Source organism: Mirounga leonina, unplaced genomic scaffold, assembly GCF_011800145.1.
Source record: "Mirounga leonina isolate KUSES-001 unplaced genomic scaffold, KU_Mleo_1.0 Mir_101609, whole genome shotgun sequence".
In the NCBI taxonomy this organism is placed as follows: domain Eukaryota; kingdom Metazoa; phylum Chordata; class Mammalia; order Carnivora; family Phocidae; genus Mirounga; species Mirounga leonina.
In genome coordinates, this window is record NW_023270164.1 from 1,814,240 (window position 1) to 1,840,488 (window position 26,249).

The window sequence follows — 26,249 nt, forward strand, 5'->3', positions numbered from 1 at the left end:
TTGAGTTGGGACCAGGGTAGTACCTCCTTGATCTTTTGGTCACCCTCATTTATTTTCTTCTAGTGCAGACAATTTTTACTTTTCCTGGCTCATATGGAGCTGAATAGAGCCCTTTTAACTTTGCCTTAGTAGTTCTTTCCAAATCAAGTATGCATTTATTTTCTGGTTTTCTCAGTTGTTTTTATTGTTCATTTAAATGGGGATACTACTAGGAGAGGAAGAAGATGCCTTCTATTTTGCCTTAAATTCTTATATTTTAGATTAGATACTATAAAGATAAAATTCACACTCAGATGTGATTATTTTTAAAAGTGTGATTTTTTAATTACAACTATTAAAATTTGATGGGCATTTCGATCATTTCTACTTTTTTGGCTTTTATGAATAGAACAGCTATGAACATTCATGTACAATTCTGTGAGGACACATGTTTTCATTTATTTGGTTATGTATCTTGGAGTGGAATTGTTGGGTCATAGGATAATTTGATGTTTATTATATTTTTTTAATATTTTATTTATTTTTGCAAGAGAGAGAGAGCATGAACAGGGGAGAGGGGCAGAGGGAGAAGCAGACTCCCCGCTGAGCAGGGAGCCTGATGCAGGACTCGATCCCAGGACCCCAGGATCCTGACCTGAGCCGAAGGCAGACGCTTAGCCGACTGAGCCACCCATGTTTAACATTTTAAGAAACTGTCAAACTGTTTTACAAAGCAATTTTAACAATTTAAAATCTTATCAGCAATGAATGAGGGTTCCAATTTCTCCACATCCTTGCTAACTGTTCTTGTAATCTTTTTTATTATAGCTAGCCTAGTGAGTATGAAGTAATAGGTCATTGTAGTTATTATTTGCTTTTCCCTGATGACTAATGATGCTGAGTACCTTTACATGTGCCTATTGTCAGTTTGTATGTCATCTTTGGAGAAAGGTCTGTTTGAAACATTTGTTGATTTTGAAATTTGGCTGTCTTTTTATTTTTGAGTTGTCACTGTTCTTTTTATATTCTGAATAAAATTTGTTAGATATGCAATTTGAAAATATTTTATTTCATTCTGAGATTTCTCTTTTCAACTAATGGAAAATAGTTCAATTTTGATGAAGTCTAATTTATCTAATTTTTCTTTTGTTACTTTGGCTTTTCAGTGTATATCTTTTTTTCTTCTTAAAGATTTTATTTATTTATTAGAGAACATAAGCAGGGGCAGGAGTAGAGGGAGAGGGAGAAGCAGACTCCCCGCTGAGCAGGGAGCCTGATGTGGGGCTCGATTCCAGGACCCTGAGATTATGACCTGAGCCAAAGGCAGATTCTTAACAACTGAGACACCCAGGTGCCCCTTCAGTGTTATATCTGTGAAAATATTACATAACCCGAGGTCATGGTGAATTATTCTTATGTTTTCTCCTAAAATCTTGTAATTTTACCTCTTACATTTAAGTCTGTGGCTTATTTTGAGTTATTTTTTTTTAATATGGTGTAAGGTAGGGCTCCATCCTCATTTTTCTGCATGGGTATATCTACTTGTACCAGCACCATTTATTGAAAAGAATATTGCTTCCTCATTGAATTGTCTCGGTACCCTTGTTCAAAATCAATTGGCCATAAACAGAAGTGTTCATTTCTATTACTGTGGTCTTAGAGAATGTCTTGGGAAGTACTCATATTCATACATATTAATATATATATTAATATAAAGATATTTATATAGCGATTGATATTAATTCTTCACAAAATGTTTAGTAGATTTCACCAATGAGTGCATTTGAGTTTTGGCTGTTCTGTGTGAGAAGTTTTTTGATTACTACTTTAGTTCACTGAAATTCTTACATGTTTAGATTAATGTTTTTTTAATTAAATTTTTAATTAAATTTTTTAAACTAAATTTTGGATGCTTTTGGCCATTATTTCTTCAAACAGTGTTTCTCCCTCTCCGTCTCTTCTCCATCCCATGGATTCTTATTTTGCATATATCGGTATTCCTCATGCTGCCCTATAGATCTCTGAGGCTCTGTTCATTTTTCATTCTTTTTTGGAAAACAAGTTTATTAACATGTATATTTCATGTATACATGTATATTTCATGTATATATGGGAGATAACTCGGGAAAATGAGTAAGTCTCAGAAGTGGCTTAAAATTCAGGCTTAAATACCATCTTCAGCTAAAGACAAATCAAAGCCTTTTCTCTTTCTGTTCCTTAGAATCAGTAAATTCAACTGACATTTTTTGATGTTGGCTGATTCTTTGTTTAGCTAGTTCAAATCTGTTGAATCCCTATAGTGAATTTTTCATTTCAGTCATTGTATTTTTCAACTCCACAACTTAAATATATGTTTATGTATATTCATATGTATATATGTCCAATGCTTGAACGTTCTCAGGGACAGTTTCTGTTGACAACCTTTTTTTTTGCATGTGTATGGATCATTCATTATTGACTTAGGATTTTTTTCAGTTATACCGGTAAGATCTTGGCCTTGTTCTTTGGGCTATCCTGTAGCATCTGCCATTTTCTTCTAGCAGGCATTAGGAATGGATTATACTTTTCTTCTGCCCTTTTCTTTTCTTGTAATCTGACTGTGGTGTAAGCCTCTTATCCCAAGCCATGGTCAGGGCCTTTATGTCTCATTCTCTTTTCTTTGCCTTGTAGACACATCCTTGGCCATCAATATCACCTAAGTCATGTGGATCTACATAACTCCACATGGCTAGACCTGTTATACTGGCCACCACGCAGAGCTGCCTTATAAGGTCAGGGCCTTCAAGAGTTTTAGTGAGGTGGTTTTTACTTTTCACTCCCCCTTTCTTATCTCTTCCTTGGACCCCCACAGGGACAGTGGCTGGGGCTGTGATAGAATATGTGACCCATACTGATCTCTAAGCGAATCTCCAATCCCTTCTGAATCCAAAGCATTGTTCTTGAATCTAATTTGGGTGGGTAGACTCTCACTTTCCTTGAATAAGATTGTTCTCAGTTCTCATGTAAACAGCTTCAATGTTTCACAACCCAGGGGGCACATAACTTAGAAAATTCCCAACATGAGAATCCCTGCTGCATAAAAATATAGAATTTTTCTGGTAATGAGCTTCAGGAAGTGAGGGTATTGACAACTAGCTTCTATAAGCAGACTGAAGCAAAGGAACAGCAGGAAGGTGCTTGAAAACACATCTATGAAGATTTTTTTTTTCTCCTTTTTGAGGAACTCTATCCTGGTATTTGTCTTTATTTTGAAGCATCTGCTTCAGTATCTTTACAGTTTATATGCCCAAACTAAATAAGCACACCAAATGCCATTTCCAGACTATTTTTCTATTTAAAAGGGTGTTACAGTAACTTACCTATTATTATTCTTAATTATTCTTACTTACAAAGCAACATTAGGAGTGCAGTCTCTGCTATATGCTGTTTGGGCCCATCCAGATTCCCATTACTGGGTATTCCCATCCATCTCTCAGTTGTGGGTATTGGCTTCTGACGGGCTATATCTGTCCCTTTCTCTAGAAGGTTGCCCTTAGCAGAAGGAGGTATCTAGGAGGGTAAGCTTCACCAGCGCTACTACCTCAGCTGGCCCAACTAACTCTCCCTCAGCTGGGACAACCTATCTGGTGAATTCACATCCCGTAGCTGCGTATGTTTGAATCTGGATTATAAAACTGCACCTTTTCATAACTTCTTGCCCTCCTCTGTTTTGTTTCCTTCTTCACTTATATACAGGTTCTTCCTGAGGGCATGCCCTCCATAAATCACTTGCGTCAGAATCCTTGGGATGGTACTGTTTTACACATCTAAAACAAATGTGGCAATCTAAATGAAATACCAAGAACTAGCTATGTTATCAACAGGAAAGGCAGAATAAGAACCCATTATGGCTTTTAAGCTTTTTAGATTTCATTCAGCTGTATATTTTCTCAGTAATATGCTATTAGCACTGCGTTGCCTTAACTCCGTGTCCTTGTACCTCTATTAGCATGACATTTTAGTTTTTTGTTTTTTTCAGCGTGGCATTTTCTAATCATTTTAGTTTTAATGGCAAGAAACAGTACATAGAGTACTGTGATTGATAGATTTGAAAAATGTTTCATCTTTTATTATCTCTGTTTAGAACTCTGAAAATATAATAGAAAACATCGTATACTCTCCCCATTCTGAAGTTTATTTTGTAAAAATAATTAGGTTTCATTATGTATTTCTGTGTATTTCTTCTCAGTTTCTGTTATGTCTGGTCCTGAAAGAAATTACAGGAAAGCCAGTCCCGCTAAAGCCACCATATGTATTTCCGTATAGAGCTTCTCCTTTATGTCTGTATCAACATTTTTATCCAGATGAATAAAATAGATAATCTAGAAGGAAATAAGTAGCATTTCCATTTGACTTTTCCTTCAGTATGGGGCTAAGCCTAAGCAGTCAAATCTATGAGTTGCCTTCTTAGGATTTCAACCTCACTCTTGAGAAAAACGTATCTGTAACACATTTATATAACTTACATCTCAGATGAGAGAGAAGGACCACCTGAGCTTAGAAAAACGTGTTACCGAATGTCCAGTAGTCTTAGGTTACACAGAGAATCCCCTTCTCCATGACCCCAGAAACGTTTACCAGGTGTGAAACCCAGAAATAATCTCAAAATAGCCCATTCAAAATTCAGAATTCAGTAAGTCCTAATTAAAACCTTGCTTAACTTTGGAAGTAATGAACTTGATTTTCTTTCTCCCCAAAATAAATTTTACAATATCAGGTTCATTAAATGAAACAATCATTTCTCTATAGATTTACAGTTTTAAACACATAAATTCTATTATAACTCCTTTTCTCAGCTCAAGATATAGATATAGTCTCTCATGTTTTCACAAAGTCTTTCCAGTGTTCATCTGTCATTATTAGTAGGAAGTCACTAATTCACTTCCCTCTCCAGCCACCTCTCATTTTCCAAGGATCCTAGACTATATGAACAAGTAAAAGACTGATTGGGCCAAGTGAAGGCACCCAGCACAGAGAAATCTAGTGGGTATGATCAGTTCAATGATACCTTGTTTTTGTGTGTGGTTCACAGTGTGTCACCTTTGAACATGCATCATCCAGAACACTCATCATGTGCTCTGGTGATACTCTTGGTGGCCCTGATCTGTGCCAGGTCATTCTGGTGTCTAGTTTTTGAATTCTAAGATACTACCTTGAGTTCATACTCACCAGATCATATTTTTCTCTTTACGAGACACTGTTTTGGGGCATTTGGGTCGAAAAGGGCGTTGGCGGCTTGCTGAGATGGAACCTGTTGTCTGGGACTAGGCTGCAGCCTCAGATGCTGAGCCCTTTTCTCCAACACAGACTGCCTTACCTCATAGTGAGTTGCCACATGGGAATTTCCTGTCTTTTCCTACCAGGTGAGATTGGCCAGTCAACCCTGGCAGCTTTCCATAAACTTAAAAATCTGGGAGGAACAACATTCCTTTTTTCTCGGCACACCCATTTCACAGTACTAGTCCCCTGAAATCCTTATGGCAACTATCTGACCTCATCTTCATACTGCATATACTAAAGGGACGGGCAGCTCCTGTTAAGGCACAGAAAAGAATCAAAAAAAGAAGTCCTGTTGCGCTGTTTCCTCCAGGTATAGGTATTTTCCAGTAATAACGAAAATTTGCTTTAAGGAGATCTGCCCTATTTCTAGGCATAGTGCACTTTAGAATATTTTTGATTCAGTGACACTTCATTAACATGTTTTAAGTTCCTTGGCAGGATAATTCCAGTTTCTGGGTAATCTATTCTCCACTGGGCTGTAACCTCATAGTACATTTTAATATTAAGTAAAGTTTAAACTATGTAAATGTTTTTTGTGTATGTGAACAAATCTAAGATACTTTTAAAAAATTGTTTTTCATTAGATCATCCTAGAAAATACACAGCTGATATTCCCATTCGTCTAAATGATAATCCAGTTGGCTATCGAAGGTTATGTTTGGTTGGAGAGGTGAAATCACCCATGTTATTGTTTGACCCTCCATTCATATTTTTTACTCCTGTTCCTCTGGATGTAACAACTGTAATGGATATCAACATTTTACCCCAAAACTATTTCAGGTAAATGCTTAATGTAAATTTACCACATTTTCATTTAAAGCCCACTTAATTACCTCACAATTAGTCATTTGATTTTCTTGTAAAAAATTTTGATATGTCTCTCTTCATGGTACAAGAAGCAAGCTTTTTATTTCTATGTGACAAATTACCACAAACTTAGTGCCTTAAAACAGAAATTTGTTGTCTCATAATTTCTTTGGGTCAGAAATCCAGGTTTGTTTAGCTGCATCCACTGTTTATGTTCTCAAGGTACAGACTATAGCAGCTGTCTCATCTGAGGCTCAGTCCTCCTGCAAGCTTTCTGGTAGTAGGCAGATTAATCTGTTTAGTTGTAGAACTAAGGTATCATTTTCTTGCTGGCTGTTGGCTGGGATCACTCTCAGCTCTTAGAGGCCACCCTCACATCCTGGCCAAATCCTCCTCCCATCATGGTACTTTACTCAATGAAAGCCAGAAGTGACCATCTTTTGACTTCTCAGTCTCTGACCTCCAAACCTTCTTTTAAGATCTTACCTGATTAAGTCTAATCCACCCATGATAATCTTCCTTTTGCTTTACTTGAATTTATTTAACTAGGGATGTCAATTACATATGGAAAGTCCCTTTACCATGGCTGTATAACACAGCTGATTCACCAGAGTGATATCATATTTACAGATTCTGCCACCCAAGGGGTGGGAATTAGAGAGTTTGTATGTACACTAAGGCTCTTGGGGACCATCTCAGAATTCTGCCTATCATATGTACATAGTATAGCAGAATGCCGACTGTTTTCATTTTTTAAAAAAATTTATCAGCATCCCAAACCCTAATAGTATATTGCCCTAGATACATTATGTACCCTCGTATTACAAAACAAGTAGATTATGTGTGTGTTTAATTAATTAGTTAATTAATTAACTGCTGGCTTCTGAGAAATGTGGGAGGTCTCCAAAGGGCTCAGATCAAACCAGACCAAACCAGTACATACTTACAAGCTGAAACCAGAGTAGGAGTGGTGAGCTGTAATAATCTGCCAAATGCAGGCTTGTTCTTAAAACTTGAGACAACTTCTTCAAGGTAGGGAAACAATCTCAAATGCCTGGATTAATCCAGGGACACTGGAAGAGGCTAAAATAGTTCACGTGAGTAAATCCCTCTACCTTTCAGCAGAAGCAAGCAAATCTTCTCTAGATCAGTGGTTCTTAAACGTTGGTGTATATCAGCATCACCTGAGACGCTTTTTAAAACAGAGGTTGTTGCTTCCCATCCCCAGAATTTATGATTCAGCAAGCCTGGCATGGTATGTAATAATTTGTATTTCTAGTAAGTTTCCAAATGATACTTATACTGCTGGACCACACTTTGTGAACCTCTGTTCTAAATGAAGCCATCCTCAGTTTTGGCTGATACTTCAGTTTCCACAATTGCTATCAACCAGACATGAGTGTAATATCAAGTATTGCAAAACTCACAAGGGAAGATACCATCATTTAGAGTCAGCACAAAAAACCATCTTGAAATTTAGACTCTGAAGTCAGTCAGATATTGGAATTATCAGACACAGAGTATAAATAATTTTTTAAAACAAGTCGCATTATAAAAATTAGTAATGAACATGGAATTATACAATATAGACTTGAAAATGAACCAAATATAATAACTTTTAGGAATTTTAAAACAAAGTGTGTAGGGTAAATTTTTAAGGGCATCCACAAACCTAAGATTGTATATAACTTCACAAACAGTATAGAAATCAACAGAATCTCGGTTAATTTTGTAAGAGAGAAAAAGAGATGCATACTTTAAAAAGCAAGAAAAACCTGAAACAAAAAAGATGGCAAAAACTCTAAGTAGTTGAGTAATACAATTGAATGTAAGTAAGTTACTCTGACTAGTTAAAAGACAGAATGTTAGAGTAAATAAAAAAAAAAATCTAACTGTTAAAAGAAGTATATGTGAGACAGAAGGACAAGAAAGATTGAAGTAAAGCAGGGTTTCTCAACTTCAGAACTGTTGACATTTTTGGAAAGATACTTCTGTTTTTTCACTGGAGGCTATTTTGTACATAGTAGGATGTTTAGCAGCCTCCCTGGTCTCTAACCAGTAGCATCTTCCCCCAGTTATGACAGAAAAAAAAAGTCTCCACACATTGCTGCATGTCCCTTGGGATGCAGAACCACGCCCAGTTGAGAACCACCAAACTAAAATCTTAGGAACAGTTATAGCAGAATAACTGTAAGAAAGCTGGATAGCAGTATTAATTTTACATGTGATAACCTTATTTAAGAGGTAAGACGTATTTTTAATATTAAAAATACATTAAATAATTATAAAAGATGCAGCTCACCTGAAAACTATCAGAATTCTAAAATTGTATGCACAGCTAAAATAGTCTTAAAATACATAAACCCCAAATTAAAATTATAGGGGGAAATTGACTAGTCCTTCATCACTGTAGGATATTTCAACACATACCTCAATTATTGAGTCCAAAAGACAAAAACACTTGTATAGATAAAGGAAATTTGAAAAGGATATTTTAAAGGCTTCATTCATTTACTAATATTATTAAAAATACTAAAAGTAGTATTAGGGGCTTCTGGGTGGCTCAGTCGTTAAGCGTCTGCCTTCGGCTCAGGTCATGATCCCAGGATCCTGGGATCGAGTCCCGCATCGGGCTCCTTGCTCAGCGGGAAGCCTGCTTCTCGCTCTCCCACTCCCCCTGCTTGTGTTCCCTCTCTCACTGTCTCTCTCTCTGTCAAATAAATAAGTAAAATCTTTAAAAAAAAAATAAAAGTAATATTAAAAATAGTACTATAAAGTACTGCACCCTGCAGTTATAGAATACACAGTTTTCTCTATCATATAGGAGATATTTACAAAGACTGAAAGTGTATCATTCTATAGTTCAAATTTAACAGTTTTTTTAAAAAAGATCATATATTTTGTAGAGAGAGAGAGCATGAGTGGGGAGTGGGGAGGGGCAGAAGGATAGAGAGAATCCCAAGCAGACTCCCCATTGAGCACAGAGCCTGACTCAGGCCTCAGTCTCACAATCCTGAGATCAGAACCTGAGCCGAAACCAAGAGTTGGATGCTTAACCAACTGTATCACCAGGCACCCGTCAAATTTAACAAATTTTGAAGAGTTGACATCATATATACTATGTTTTCTGATAATAATTATAATTTTAAAATCATTAAAGAAAATATTAACAGATTTGCCATACATTTGGAACTGCTTAAAAAAAACTTGCCTTTTTTTAAATTTTAGAGAGAGAGAGAGAGCACACATGTGAGTGGGGGGAGGGTCAGAGGGAGAGGGAGACTCTCAAGCATACCCTGCATTGAGTGTAGAGCCTGACAAGGGGCTTGATCTCATGACTCTGAGATCATGACATGAGCCAAAATCAGGAGTCAGACACTCAAATGGCTGAGCCATCCAGGTGCCCCCTAAAAAAATCTTCTATAGAGAGTCAAAGAAGATACCATACTGAATTCTGCAAATAAATAATAATTAAAATACCATGTATCAAAACATGAAAACAACATTCACTGATATAAAAGCAGTGTTTGAGTATTAAATTTGAAGACTTAACTTGAAACGCATACTGTCACTTCTGTTGCTTTCTTTAGACAAGTAAGCCTGCATCTGTGTTGAGTTAACTGCATCTGTTATATTAAATTCCAGTGGTTAAGCAATAAACAAATAAATATACTTATGGAATGTAGCAAAAATGGTATTTAGATGGAAATGTGTAGTCTTAAATGCTGATAGTAGATAAAAAATGATTAGAAGTTTCAAGTATTCAACCTAATAAATAAGAATAAGAATAATTAGATTAAACCTAAGGAATATAGAATGTAGATAAAATGAAAAAGTAGAAATAAAAGCAATAGAAAGCAAATATATAGAAAATAGACTCACTGAACCTGAAAGTTGGTTCTTTGAAAAACTAATACAATGGATACTGATACAGTGATATTGACAAGGAACAAAAAGAGAGAAGATACAACTAAATAGTATTAAGAATAATGGGGCATATTATATATCCAGTGGAGAAAAATGAGATAATCAAAATACTATGAAGAAATTTATTCCAACACATTTGAAAACTTAAATGGGAAGTTTGTAGAAAAAATATAATTCACTAAAACCATACTGGGAATACATAGAAAGTCAAAAGTCTTTGAATCAATATTTAAAATCTTCTTACAAGGAAAATATCATCTTCTGATTTTTTTTTTAAAGATTTTATTTATTTATTTGAGAGAGAGAATGAGATAGAGAGCATGAGAGGGGGGAGGGTCAGAGAGAGAGGCAGACTCCCTGCTGAGCAGGGAGCCCGATGTGGGACTCGATCCTGGGACTCCAGGATCATGACCCGAGCCGAAGGCAGTCGCTTAACCAACTGAGCCACCCAGGCGCCCTCATCTTCTGATGTTTTTACAGGCAAGTTTTACTAAATTTGCAAGAAACTGATATCTCAAACCTTGTAGAAATTCTAGACAAGAGAAAAAGACGATGTGCTCTAATTTGTTTTATGAAGTCAGAAAGTTTTATTATAAAATTAGATAATTACAGTATGAGAAAGATAAATTATAGGCAAATCTCTCTTTTGACTATAGATGCAGTAATCCTTAGTGAATTAAATTATGTATACATATTAATATAATGTATATTACATATATAATACAAATATATTAATAAATCATGACCAACTTGGGTGTATTCCAGTATTGCAAGATTTGCCTAATGTTAGAAAATCTAAAATACCTTTGTATTTCATCTCCCACATTTACAAATTAAAGAGAATAATGATATGATCATTTCCATAGATGCAGAAGAAAAGCATTTGGTAAAATTCCAAAACCATTCATGATAAAACTCTTAATAACAGGAATAAAAGAGATATCCCTTAAATTGTTAAAATTTTCTATCATGTATCTAGAAGAGACATTATCATGGATACTGGAACATAAATTAATTCCCTTTAAATAAAAAAGAAAAGGCAAGGATGCCTATTATCACTGTCTAACACATTTTCCTGAAAAATGTAGTCCATGAATGAAGTTAATAAAAATAAAATATGTAAGGAAAGGAAAATAAGCACTGTCATTATCTATAGATTAGATGATTTTCCATATAGGAAATTAAAAGAATCTACAGGTAAAATTTTAAAGCTATGAAGATCATTTATCAAAATAGACACATATAAGTTCACTATTTAAAATACATAGCACTGGGGTACCTGGATGGCTCAGCTGGTTAAGCCTCCGTCTTGATCTCAGCTCAGGTGTTGATCTCAGGGTCATGAGATCAAACCCCATGTTGGGTTCTGCACTCAGCATGGAGTCAGCTTGGGACTCTCCCAAGGTTGAAAATAAATGGATATTATTCAAGTTGTGGAGCCCAGAGCAACCTGTAGTTTCTCACGTTTGGCCTGCAGAATATGATAAGTGCTTACTTACACTTTAGAGCTTGCTCTGAATGCCATTTGGTGACAAGAGTATAGTTGCTCAGCATTAACTGGACAACTTTGGGATTCCCAGTTCTTTCAAGACCCTGTCTCATAAGCAGACACTAATCCTGTTGCTTAAACAGAAAATAGAAGTGACTTGAAATATATTGTGCTAAAAAGTATTTTTTTATCAAGAAACATTGTCTAATATATGGATTAATGTTTTACTCTTTCAACTTCTGAATGAATGTATAAAGGTATCAATTTAAAAATGATCTCACGTCAAAAGTTGAATCTTGAAAAAATGCGGTATAATGAAAGGAACATGTAACAGTGACTGTAGACATGATATAACCCAGTCTCCTCATTGTACGCACAATAAGATCAACAGCATTAATGACTTATCCAATGACACTTAGCTACTTAACAGAATTGGATTCAAACCTGATTTATAAATAACATTTTTAATTTTTTAATGCAATGAACCATATCAGTTTAAGTAACTGAAGTTGAAATCTTTCTTTACTTTTTTAAGTTAATTAGCAGAATGATCTTCATTGTAATTAACATACTAGGGAAATATGATTCCCATTTGATAACACTTCTTATTTGTTATAGGAGCCTACATATATAATAAAATTTTAAAAATAATATGGCTAAATATTAACTGACCACTAAAAGTTATCAAGTGTTAGAGTTAAAAGTCAATACTACATACTGTGTTATTAGAAATAATAAACATTTTAGATTGGTTAAATAAATTATAGGTATATAATGAAATATGTGAACATTAAGTGGAATTTTCTAGAAGTAATGATTAGAAACTATTCATGACATATGTATATAAGTGCTTAATAGTATGCACACTAAAAATTTTTTGTGTGTATATGCATCTGTTAGTATTATATTTAGTCTACATGCATTAAAGCTTTAGCTAGCAAATTGGTAAGTTTTGGTAAATTTTTATAAGGATACATACAAGGACAGCACTATATCATGGCTATCGATAAAAACACATTGTATTTAGTCAGGTGTTTTAATCCTCTTTTTTTAATTCATAGAGGACAGAAGGAATTTTGGATCATCCTATGTGGTCAAATTAATGTATTATCCATCTTATATTGTGGCCAGAAAATAAGAGATGATGCAAAAATATCTTTAATAGTTGGGCATATTATTGCAAATATTTCTTGTTTAGTTGTTCTAATGATTCAAAAACCAGAGGAAGACACATTTAAATCCAATTATTTGCATGTATTTTGAGCTTTTTTTTTTTTTTAATTTTAAACAGAGACTCAACGTTAAATGTCCAGATTCCCCCAGCAAGACTTTTTGATGGGGACGAGGTTCATCCTCTTTCTGTGACGTTTCCAAAAGGCAGAGTCATCACAGGCTCTCCCAGTGGAATGAATGCGGAGCTCACCTGCCACCTCAGCTTCAGATCATCTAAACCTGTGTCCTTTTTCACCGATATTCTTTTCTGTGATAACAGAGATAACTGGTAAGATATTCTTTTGTATCTGACAGCAAAGAATAATAAGTTTATGTTTTACACTATTGTAAAATGCTAAAAGGAGAGACATGTAAAATAATGACTTTGGCCGTAAAGTTGTGCATTAAAGTTCCAAACGTAGCATTGCTCCCATGAGAAACAGCTTGACAGCTGTTACCAGCACATACTGCAGGTAGGCTCTGTGGCTTTGAATCTTGGCTCTGTTAACTGAGGTGAACTTATTTAATCTTCTGAGTGCCTCTGTTTTCTCCTACATAAAATGGGGGTAATAACAGAACCTATCTCCTCTGTAATCATGGGAAATTCCCTGAGTTAGTAATCATTGAGTAACTGGACAGGGACTGGAACAAAGGAAATGCTAAATAAGTACTAAATGAAAATGAGAAATATCAGTGTAACGAGTTTCCAAACAGTACGATTTTGTTACATGTTGCTTTAACAGACTCCGGGAAATCCAAATACACCTTGGTAAAAACATGTTTCTGGATTTCTTACCTTGTAGGATAAGAAATGCCACTTTTCCATTACACCCTGAGATGATTTGATTCCCGAAGTTAGAAGAGGCTAATTAATGGGTAGAGCAAACAAGTTTGTTAAAAATGTTTATAGTGAGAAGTAGCATTAGAGGGAATTATACACTAAAGATGAGTGACAGTGTATGTGATCAGTGTGATCATTTATTGACTTGTAGTGGGGTTGTTACTGTTTGGTGTATTCATAGTCAATGGACTGGTTCCTGTGTTAGGAATTAGAAGGGAGAGAGACAGATGCTATTGGAATGTCTCGTCCAGAGCAGAGGGTGGCTGTATCTAGGAGTTCTCCTGAACTCCACCTTCCATGTCTCTTGCATATGTAGATGGATAAAATCATCTAAGTTATACCACTCAGACTCCCGTTTTTCTCTTTTGATGCTAACAGTCTGTCTTTTGTTGATATTTAAAAACAAATTTTTTTTAAAGATTTTTTTTAATTTCTTTATTTGACAGAGAGATAGCACAAGTAGGCAGAGTGGCAGGCAGAGGGAGAGGGAGAAGCAGGCTCTCTGCTGAGCAGGAAGCCCAATGCGGGGCTCGATCCCAGGACCCTGGGATCATGACCTGAGCCGAAGGCAGCCGCTTAACCGACTGAGCCACCCAGGCGCCCCTAAAAACAAGTTTTTAAACGGTTTTGCTTTAGGCTCCCATCAAGCACTGAACTCAGTCCTGGGAGACAGTCTGTCTTTTTGTACATTACTGACCTTGTTCATAAAAGTTTTAACTTTACTTCACTGCAGTCCACAAATTCACGCTTTGCCCAAAGCCCTACGTAAGGTGGACCTTTGCACTCACCAATAAAAATCATGAATAATTTATCCATGAATGTCTTGAAGCTAATGAAGCCTCAGACCATGTTAACAGGGTGAGGAAGGAAATAGTTTCACTCAATACTGAGTGGACAAGATTGCTTCTGGGGCAAGGGTACGAGTGCCTCTAACAGGGGCATGAACAGACTTGACTGTTGTCTGGTCAGCAAACAAGACAGTAAGGAGACCTGAAAACAGTCTCTAGAAGGCGGGGGGGGGGGGGTTTGCTATATTTGATGATCTTTTCTTTTCTTTTCTTTTCTTTTTTTTCTTGTCATTGCTGTGTTTCCTTTCTGTCTTGAGACTGGTTTCTCTTACCTGGATTTCCCCACCCTTCTTACCTTACTTTCCACTAAGTTCCATTTCAACCTTCAGCAAGTTTGGGTTAAATTGAGCTTTTAATGACTTTTTTTTTTTTAAGATTTTATTTATTTATTTGACAGAGACAGACACAGCGAGAGAAGGAACACAAGCAAGGGGAGTAAGAGAGGGAGAAGCAGGCCTCCCGCAGGGAACCCAATGCGGGGCTCAATCCCAGGACTCTGGGATCATGACCTGAGCCGAAGGCAGATGCTTAACTGACTGAGCCACCCAGGCGCCCATTTAAATAGAGCTTTTAGAAGTAATTTAGAAACTTTGAAAACCATAGATGGGCTACAGAAGGCTTTCCCATGCACCCAGATGAACACGAATCATAAGCACTCCGTGGAACCTTAATACAGGCAAATCCCTTTACTGATGCATTCATTGTTAACTCCTTATCTAGTTTCCTGTAGTGCATATGACCAGGTCTTCTGTTTCTTCTCCACTCCACAGTTGTCTTTGCCTTTCTTTCTGTAGACTTTCCACCTTTGATCTCATTGAGATAAATGAGGTCTTCCACCAAGAAATTCCTCAAGAGTTTCTTTCTCAACTCAGAATTTCTCTTGGGAATACATTTTATTCTTTTGTTTCTTTTCATCTATTATATTTATTACGGGTAATCCATATGTGCTCTGCCCAATCTTTTGGGTAAGAAAAGGTGAATTAGAAAGGGGCCCTTCCTTGATGGAGGTCAGTGTAGTAAAGGTAGACTTTAAACAAGTGTTTTTTATATATATGGTCTTTGGTGCCAAGAGGTGAATACAAAAGGCAGTGCAATAGGAGCAGCTGATAATATCTTGGGGCAGTGGGGAATGCGGGGATGGCTACATAGGTTCCTGAGTAAAATCTCAAAGGACAAATTGCACTTGTCAGTGTTCATCCTAAATTGAATCCTTTTTTTTCTTTTTTGCATCCGATTTGTCCATATTGGAGCACATGGGTTCAGTACCAAATAAAACTCTCATTCCTTTATGCTTTGTTTTCTTTTACTCATGTAAGACCATTTCATATTGTGGTTCCCCTTGGGGCCTAACATGAATGCGTTCTTATTTTGTTTCCTTATTTAGACTTTGTCACATTTGAATTGGCTAAGCTGGCCCAAGAGCTATAAGAGGTTGCACACCCCACTTGCCTTTTCTCTGAATTCCCCACAAAATCTGGGGACAGAGGCTGTGCATCTATGGGAGGGATGGTGATGTGGTCAAAGACTATTATAAGTGTGTAAAAAAAAATGCACTAGGTATGGAAGCTGAAGCAGCCTTATATTTGGGGGGATGTTTTTGGTGTTTTTGGTTTGATGGATATTGGCAAGGCAGAAATGAGAGATGAAGCTGAAAGAGCAGCGGGAGCAGATTGTGGGGGTCTTGCATGCTCTGCTTTGGTACCCATGAGTGAGACATAGGAGAGCTAGGAGAGGTGATGTTATAGAAATCAAAGCTTGGATGCATAAGGAAGCATGAGGTCAACAGCTATTAATGAACACAGGTCAAGGAATACATAGTAACATATTTCATTGCTGCTTTATGAATCAACTTCTATTCTAACTTACTATCTTCCTTATGTACTAGTCAATTACAACTGTTTTCTTCTTGACTTTCCTTACTTTTACTTTTGGCATATGAGGTACCAATGTAGGGGTATATGGAGGGGAGGGGAGAGAGAGAGAGAATATATGTGTGTATATATATTATATATATGTGTGTGTGTGTAATATATATATATATATATTAGTTTCTGTTTTGCCTTTATGCACCAAGGAGTATAGTTTACAATTATATTAAATACATATATAGGTCTTAAGTTATACTCTTTAGAATTAGGGAATAAAGAAATATCACCTGAATAAAATAACAGGAATTCCCTTACATAGGTATAAAATTTATGGAAAGCATCCTAAGAAATAATCTACCTTGAAAAGAAAGTGTTAACTGATTATTGATAAAATTAGTGAACGTCTAAAATGTCTGTAGGTGGCCCCTAATCAATAAATCATCAATATAAAATAATTAAGGAGAAGATACAGTTTTAGAAATTATAATAGGTATATAATTACCTCTACTTTGGGTGAGTGATAAACATTTAAATTGGAGCTGGGAAATAAGAATGTCCAGGTGTTCAATTCAGTGCAGTCCAGAGTCAAGGGTGGCCTTGAACAATCAAAGCAAAGTTCTGATTCAGTCACCCAAATATTTTTAACACTACTTTCAGTTAGCAGTCTGACATTGTGAGAAATGATTGAGACATTCATTCATTCATTCATTCATTCCTTTATTCAACAAGTATTTACTGAATGTTCACCATGTATCAGACACCTACCAGACACCATTCTAAGCACTCGGGGTTATCTCAGGTATCAGAACATGATCCCTGCCCTATGGAGCTTAGAGTCTAGCAGGGGGAAAGGGACAATAATAAAGGGTAGGTCTGGTATGTTATCATTGATGGAGGCTATAGGAAAAAATAAAAGAGCAGGGTAAGGTCCTGGGGAGTACCAGAGAGGGAAGTGACTGGGTCTCAGTAAAATATAGGGTGATAAGCCATGTTTCCCTTAAGAGGATGGGATCTGAGAGATGCGAAGCAGAGGGTCGAGTTAGAAAGATATCTGGGGGGGCGCCTGGGTGGCTCAGTTGGTTAGGCAACTGCCTTTGGCTCAGGTCATGATCCTGGAGTCCCGGGATCGAGTCCCGCGTCGGACTCCCTGCTCGGCGGGGAGTCTGCTTCTCCCTCTGATCCTCCCTCTCTCATGCTCTCTGTCTCCCATTCTCTCTCTCAGATAAAAAAAAAAACAAAGAAAGATATCTGGGAATATCCTTTCAGACCAAGGGAATAGCTGATGCAAGGTCATCAAGGTGGATGCTTACAAAGAAGCCTGAGCAGCCGACGTAGAATGAGGCAAGGGAGGCATTTAGGAGAAAGGGGTGGAGAGGTAACAGTAGCACCGGACCCAGTGGGGCCTTTGAGGTTATTGTATGGATTTGGACTTTTACCCTGAATGACATGAGGACCCATTGCTTGGTTCTGAGCCAGTGAAAAAATGTAGCAGCCTTGACTTTTGAGCAGTAATGAGGTCAGCCAGTCGTTCCCTATCGCCAAAATTTTGTGCTTCCAAAACTATCCCTTTTTTCATGAAAAGCCTTCTTGGTTCTCAGGTACATTTTTTTTTTCCTCATTCATTCATTCATTCATTCATTCATTCATTCATTCAATATTTACAAAGTGGCAGTAATAAACCTGGTTTTTTTTTTTGTTTTTTTTTTTCTGGCACTGAGGTCAGAACAAAGCTCCTGGCCTCATGGAGCTTCCATTGTAATGGAGGAGACAAAAATTGATAAATAATACCATGTCACAAACTAACAAGGAAATTATATGAGTTTAATGAGATAGAAAGTAAGGGATGCCTTCATGTATCAGACAGATGAAACATTTCTGAGGATGTGATATTTGAGAAGATGGTGATTATGAGAATTTAATGAGAAACTACTTATAAAGCACTTAGAACAGTCCCTGTGCCGGCATGTTGCAGTAACTGAGTAAATGTTCTAGAATTGGCATTAGTTTTAAAATCAGCATTCTAGATCTCCAGAATGATCATAGTGGCTACTATAGATACATGGGGCTTTCTTCTATTTAGAGAGTGATTAGATCCACCCTGGGGTGAGGGGAAGAAGGGACAGGGGCAGGACAGTTGTCTTAAGGTTAAGGATTGCTTTGGAGAATCTCCAAATCATTTATATTGTGTTTCAGTATTGAGGTTTATTTTTATATTTGAAAATGTATCTGATCTGGGAATTCACACAGGGAACACATTGATTAAGAGGTGCCAGAATGTTGTAATCCCTTATTTTGCACAACAGGTTGAGGAGGAGGGAACATTACATCTTGAAGGAGCTTATAATTATGAGAATGAAGTCTTGCCACTTACTCTTGCTTTGTAAGTTCACTGTCTGACTGGTACTTTACCTAGACCTCGCAAAGAATGAAAGTTACGGCTTTGGAGATTAATTTCATAGAAATCCTAAGGATGCCAAAGACAGCTTAATATTTTCCTCTGAATAACTCCAAACATATCCTGTTTACTTTTGTAAAATCAAGAGTTGATTTCACTTGCATGTTTCAGGTGACCTGAAGGTTAACCTGAGTTAGTAGTGCCTCGTTGTTAAAATAGCAAACACAAACTGAAGGTTCATAATTAGGAATGTGGCATGTCAGAACTCTGAGGTACTCCATACATTTTTTTAAATTCCATAAATATTTAACACATATTTATTATACTCAAAACTGATTAGTTAGTACCCAAATTTATTTATTTGTTTATTTATTTTTTAAAGATTTTATTTATTTATTTGACAGAGAGAGAGACAGCGAGAGAGGGAACACAAGCAAGGGAAGTGTGAGAGGCAGAAGCAGGCTTCCCGCGGAGCAGAGAGCCAGATGCGGGGCTCGATCCCAGGACCCTGGGATCATGACCTGAGCCGAAGGCAGACACTTAATGACTGAGCCACCCAGGTGCCCCAGTTAGTACCCAAATTTAATTCGAATAACTTTAGAGCAAAGGAAAAAATTCAGCTGTTTTATAAGACAGTTAACATGAATAATTGAAAATTAAAATTTAAGTCAAACGAAAGAAACCTAAATTCCTTATCTACCAAATAGATACGGTGGTTCCCCCTTCCCCCCCCCTCAGAGAAGTACTGCTCATGACTGGAAACCAGAATCACCTGATAAGTTTTGTTTTGTTTTGTTTTTTAAAGATTTTATTTATTTGAGAGAGAGTGAGCGAGAGAGAGAGAAGGAGCAGTGGGAGCTGCAGAGGGAGAGGGAAAAGCCAACTCCCTGCTGAGCAGTGAGCCCAACATGAGGCTCGATCCTGGGACTCCTGGATCATGACCTGAGCTGAAGGTAGACACTTAACTGACTGAGCCATCCAGGCACCCCTCACCTGGGAAGTTTTCAAAACTATGCATGCCTCAGTCCAACCTATAGACTATGATATAATTTGTCTGGAGGGTCAGTTAAGCACTGCAAATTTAGATAGCTCCCCATGTGATTCTAATGGGAAGTCAAAATTGAGAACCCTCACGCTAGAACCCCGGTTCTCAAGTTTGACCCTACATAGAACTCACCCTGGGGGCTTGTTAAAACAGATTCCGAGCCCCACCTCCAGAGTTCCTGATTTAGTAAGTCTTGGGTGGGGTGTGCACATTTGCATGTCTAACAGGTTCCCATTTGAGGCTGAGGTTGCTAGTCCAGACCGACACTGAGCTGGTGTGAAAGGCAGAACTTCAGATCTCATTCTGGATCTAAGGAACCAACATCTGTAGTTTTAAAGTATCCCCAGGTGATTCATGTGCAGTAAAGTTCATGAAGCAGTAGACCTAAAAAGACTGAATAAGGAAAAATGCTATCAAGAGAGATTAAAGAGTGGAACAGTTAAATATTTGGCAAGAAATAACATTAACACTAGAAAATGGTATTGCTGTGAGAATCTTTAAATACCCATCTTTCTTTAAGAGTAGGTTTGCTTTATTTGCTAATACATTATCTAACTTAGTCTGTTTAAGAGATCTACATTGTGAAGTATAATTCTGAATTTATAGCAGAGGAAATTGAAGTACTGCTATTTCCCTTTTTGACCCTCACCCAGCTATCTTGTGAAAGAACCTAGATTTGAGATCAGATCTCATTATCTCTATCACACAACTTTGCTTCCCTTTAACTTTTCAAATCCTAGGATTTTATTGTTAAAACAGGGTCAGATTACTTAAGAAAATTGAATAAAATTATTTCTAAGCTTTGATATGTCAGGTGGTATATAATCCATTACTTGAATAGGAAGATTTTGAGTTTTAAGGCAAGTTGAACTACATGTTATATTCTGAATGAGAGGCTGATTAGAAATGTACAGGAAGAATAGTACCAAACAGGTTGTTTGGTACATGAGGCTAAACTAAAATCAGGGCTGCTGATTAGCTGGCACACAGTGGTAAATCTCTGCCAGTGAAATATTTTCCAAAGAAACATTTCTTTGCTGGTTGGTAACCAGCCACTGTCCTAGGTCCTCACACTGGTGCCTGACCTGCCCTTAAACACTCCTTTTGAACCTTGGACCTACTCAAGACTTAGTAATTTTTTTTTTTAAGATTTTATTTATTTATTTTAGAAAGAGAGAGAGAGCAGGAGCCAGGGGAGGGAAGAGGGAGAAGGAGAAGCAGAGCCCCCACCGAGTAGGGAGCCTGAAGGGGCTCAATCCCAGGACCCTGAGATCATGACCTGAGCCGAAGACAGAGAAGACAGACACTTAACCAACAAAGCCTTAGTAATTAAAGGGCTAAAGCCGGTCATAGCCAGAGTTCAAAGGATTCTATACTATTTATCTTTTGGGTCAGTTTCACATTATCGATAGTGACAGAGCCACTGTTGTAGCTGGACCGAGACCCTTGTGATCGTTACTATGATTACAAGATGTGCCCCAGCAAAAACCATCAAGGAACTTCGAAAAAACAAAGTTTATTACTCACATGTTTTTAAGGGTATAAGGCACGCTCGGGGCCACACAGTGAGGTTGCCAGTAGAAAGAGAGTGTGCAAGCCTGGGGTTGAGGGTGGGGCAACTAGGGTTTCAGGGGTTCACTCTTTATTAGTGAATTTAAAATATAAGAGCAGAAATTAAAGTGAAGGAAGGGGAAAAAAGCAAGCAGTTAGATGGTCAGTTACCTAGGTCAACCAGAGATCTCTAAAAAGGGGAACTTCCCAGGTGGGTGACCTGGCTATTTAGCTGTGTAGGGGGCAGTATGTTTATTTCAGATGCATGTCTTTGTTTTTTTTGTTTTTTTTTTTTTAAAGATTTTATTTATTTATTTGAGAGAGAGAGAGAATGAGACAGACGCATGTCTTTGAAGTGGATGCCCCTGCAATCAGAAGCCTAATGTCAGGCACTTAACATTACAATCAGAAAAACTGATTGTCAGGTGCTTACACTACATATTGATATGCACCTCCCTTTTAGATTGTAGAATTCACTGATATTCAGAGATAAATATTTTAATATCACCCTTTTACCATGTGAAACATGAGTTTTGTATCCAAAAAACACAGTTAATACAGTTCCAGTGACATCAGGAGAAGAGGTCCCACACTTTTGAGTTTGGCTGGTATTTAGAAGCTTCAGTGTCATTAGCAGCAAAGCTGCCCCTGAAGTGTCTGTTCTGTGAATTTCTTGGCACAGAAATTTCTGGGTTGTGCCTGATTTAGTTGCTCACTCTAAAGCAATACGAATTTGGAGTTCTCCTAATCATGAGCAAGATGTGGTTTTGAAAAATTCTTGATCTTTTCTGAAAAATAACTAGTCACAGTCTTGTTTTGCAAGTTGCTGCTTTTAAGGTACTGGGTTCTATATGTCTTCTGACATTAAAACAAAATAAGGAGGGGCGCCTGGGTGTCTCAGTCTGTTAAGCCGCTGCCTTCGGCTCGGGTCATGATCCCGGCGTCCTGGGATCGAGCCCCGCGTCTGGCTCCCAGCTCAGGGGAGAGCCTGCTTCTCCCCTCTCTGCCGGCCACTCTGCCTACTTGTGCTCTTTCTCTGTCTCTCTGTCAAATAAGTAAATAAAATCTTAAAAAAAAAAAACAAAAAACAAGGAGTTGGCATATATAGGTAAATTAATGCATTGATAGGAAGCTTAAATGATAAATTGTAATTTCTACCTTCTTCATTGATATGTGTTAGTTATTCCATTCTACGTTTAGAGATAAAGCCCATAGTCTTAATTACAAGTACACTGAACATTTCGCTGGTGAGGAAATATATTTTAAAATGTGCAGATCTTTTGTTTAAAACTGAGGGACGCCTGGTGGCTCGGTCATTGGGCATCTGCCTTCGGCTCAGGTCATGATCCCAGGGTCCTGGGATTGAGCCCCGCATCAGGCTCCCTGCTCAGTGGGAGGCCTGCTTCTCACTCTCCCACTCCCCCTGCTTGTGTTCCCTCTCTCGCTGTCTCTCTCTGTCAAATAGATGAAATCTTAAAACAAAACAAAACAAAACAAAACCTGAGAATGTACAGCTCTTAATTATATCTGTTTCTACATATAGTCACATTTTATCAGCCTTGTTATGGATTCAAAAACATTTTTGAGGTGTAGTAAATCTTGTTATGTTACTTTTATTAAAATAATAGGGCATTGATAATCACGTAAATTGAAATTGTATTATTTTTTAAAGCATTCAGTACAATAAAAAGGAAATGAGAATAATGAAAAGTGATTCTAATTATTGTTTTACTCAGTGAATAATTTGGTATTTGTATAGTGTGCACCTGGCAACTTTGGTTCTATTTCTAGTATTTCTTAGCGTGCCTCTTCCAGACACCTTACTGTTATTTTTTTTTTTAAGATTTTATTTATTTATTTGACAGAGAGAGACAGTGAGAGAGGGAACACAAGCAGGCAGAGTGGGAGAGGGAGAAGCAGGCTTCCCGCTGAGCAGGGAGCCCTATGCAGGGCTCGATCCCAGGACCCTGCGACCATGACCTGAGCCGAAGGCAGATGCTTAACGACTGAGCCACCCAGGCGCCCCGACACCTTACTGTTTTTGAAGGGGTGGGAACTTGCATCACGTAAAGGAGATTAACAGAGAATGAATCAGACCCAGAGTCAAACATATAGAGCATTAATGCATTCAGGTTGGTAATGTGACCTTAGTAACTCTAGTATTAAATTAGTATCTGCTTTGTATGTGACTTTCTGGGATATTTGGATATTTAAAATAAGCCTGTAAATATATATTTAAATGGACATTTAAATATTTAAAGTAAGTATATAAAGTGAGTCAAGAACCTTTACGGGACACTACCAGATAGGTAGAAGCAATTTTTGGGGTATTCAAAACTCCCCTTATGTATTAAGAAGACTAGTTATTTAGGACGTGTTCATCTTTCAGAGTCTCCATTCTTAGCACAAACCAGCTGACTGTTAACAATGAGCCATCTAGAATTTTAGCATCCTGGCTGCTGAAATGCAGGCAATGGGAAATCTCAAGAATATTTCAATAACCATCTAATAGATCATAACTGAAGACAGTGTTGGGATACTGCCCTGAAACATTATCTGTCATGTTTTGGGGGGCTGGGTTATACAGAACACTCGTATTTGTCCACCTTTCCTGGTGTTGTGTGTATAGATAGAAGATGCAGTTAGGAGGGAGTAGAATTCATAAGGGGCCATGCTTTGTTCTGATATAATCGTCTATTCCTTATTCCTTGACCTAGGCCTGTGGAAGGCTGTTTGTAATGGCACCTTCATTCTATGAAGAACATTATTTTCATGGTAGATCTGTTAAGCCAGAGCACTGGATTGTAGCAAAGTCTCAATTATAAAGTAGAATGTTTATTTGTATTTAACCAAAACATAGGATACCAATGTATTATAATAAACTCTCAACAAAAGAATTTCATAATTATGATTTGTTTGTCATTCACTTATAGCAAAATGGTAGTGCTAAAATTTGTATAGAAATTTCAAAAACCCAGAAACTTCCAATATAATATTTGCCATTATTTAATGGCAATATTTAAATCATAGTGCTTTTAACACAGGTTGCAGAAAGAATAGTTAACCACAGTCCTTTTTCCTTCTCTTTACCCCCATTCTCTTTGGTGCCAGTGATGGTTGGAGAGTCTCTGCCCTGCTTAGAGACTTTTCATTTTAGAGGGAATTCTAATGTCTTGCCCTTTGTCTCTCCCTTACTGGTTATGAGCCCCTGCCTGATTGCTGGTCTTCACAGAGCTCCTAGAAGTTGGATCCCCATGCAGTTGGTTGCCGCCTTGGGACCTATTGGTAGGGTCCTCTCCATCCCTGTTTCCTCAGAACCTGTCTGGCACCTCAGCCCCTCACCTATTTATAAATATGAATTGATTAATCAAGAAAATACCATAACAGGATTATAATATTTGATTGCTGTTATAATATTTGATTGCTTTATGCATAGAAAACCAGGCATGTAAATAACAAAAAGGAATGCATGCTTATTATAACAATTCAAACAATGGAAAGGTTGAAAACACTACTAATAGTTAGCTTCTCCACCTTTAATCCCACATACATGATCACGTCTTGTAAAATGCAGTATCTTTTCATAAAGTACTTTTGGTTATACAAATACATGCAACCCTACATAGGTAGTATGGACAAATATGTGTACATTGATACAGACATAGGTAAAGGTGGTTTTTAGATAATATTATGCCTAATTAGTCCGTGGGTTTTTTTCTGCATATGTCACACAGCAGAATGAAGTGGAAAGGTAGTCTGGGGCTTGTGGGCTAGCTCCATCATCTTTAATGTGCAGCTTCTGAAGTCTGCTGCTGTTACCTCTAGACTAATGGAATAGAATGCAAGGAGTGCAGGCCAAAAATTTTAAGGGGATGAACTAGAACATGTACCCATCACCTTGGCCAATATGTCACTGGCTCAAGCTTGTCCTGGGGGCTTGCCTAGGTGCAAGTGTGTGTCCCTGCATGGCTATGTGTCCTGTCGACCCTTGGGAGGGGGATTCTGTTTCTGTAAACAAGAGGACAGATTCTGGGCAACAGCAGACTCCAGTCCAAGTAGGAAAGGTCTTTCTCCTTCACAGTACTTCCGGGCTTTTATTAAATTTTACATCCTATAAATCCTTCTTGGTGTTCTAATTGCATTTCATACAGTCGAGCCTTTCAGGCAACTGCAGATTTGGCCTTCTCCACTGGAAGCTGTGCAAGACCCAAAAGGCCCTGACACTGGTGCCCAGTTTCCACCAGCAGGTTTGGTAGTTGTTGTTTCAGTGGGAACTGTGTGGATGAAGGTGACATGACTCTGCACGCTAGCCCCAGCTTTCGGAAATTTTCCTTTTGGTGCTCAGATATGTTTATCCTTTTGTGTTTGTATTGAATCCTTGGATTTGTTTCTAGTTTATTCTATTTTATTTTTTTAAAGATTTATTTATTTGCGAGAGAGAGAGAGAGAGAGAGAGAGAGAGCTGGGGGCGGGGGAGGAAGAGGGAGGGAGAGAGAGAGAGAGAGAGAGAGAGAGAATCTCCAGCAGACTCCCCGCTGAGCTCGGAGCCTGTTGCAGGGTCGATCCCAGGACCCTGACAACATGACTTGAGCCGAAATCAAGAGTCGGCCGCTTAACCTCCTGAGCCACCCAGGTGCCCCCTTGGATTTGTTTTTAAACATATCCTAATTTCTATGTCCGGCCATTCTGTATTTTAGATTCCTCCAAACAAGTATATTGGTATTCCTGACCTATCATTAATAAGAAGAGGTTTGTTCACATATTTCGTGGTATGGCATATGGGGGTTTTCTCTGTTGACAACTAAGGGTTGCTTCCTGCTGTCAGTGCTGATTATAATCTTGATTTGGAGATAATGTGGGGAGATGTTTGTGTTAACATTCCCAATTCCTAAATGCCAGCATCAATTCCACGTTTGCAAAGAAACTTCCAATCACTTCTAAATTTGTACTTAGTGCAAATGGTATTTT

At 37.6% G+C, this 26,249-nt stretch overlaps 1 protein-coding gene across 1 annotated transcript in view; it reads left to right on the forward strand.

Moving 5' to 3' along the window:
* Positions 1-26,249, forward strand: part of CFAP47 (cilia and flagella associated protein 47) — a 494,762-nt gene that overhangs the window by 122,390 nt on the left and 346,123 nt on the right. Inside the window, exons 25-26 of the mRNA XM_035002133.1 lie at positions 5,883-6,078; positions 12,813-13,022. Of these exons, the coding sequence (XP_034858024.1) occupies positions 5,883-6,078; positions 12,813-13,022 (406 nt within the window). The remainder of the gene's footprint in view (positions 1-5,882; positions 6,079-12,812; positions 13,023-26,249) is intronic.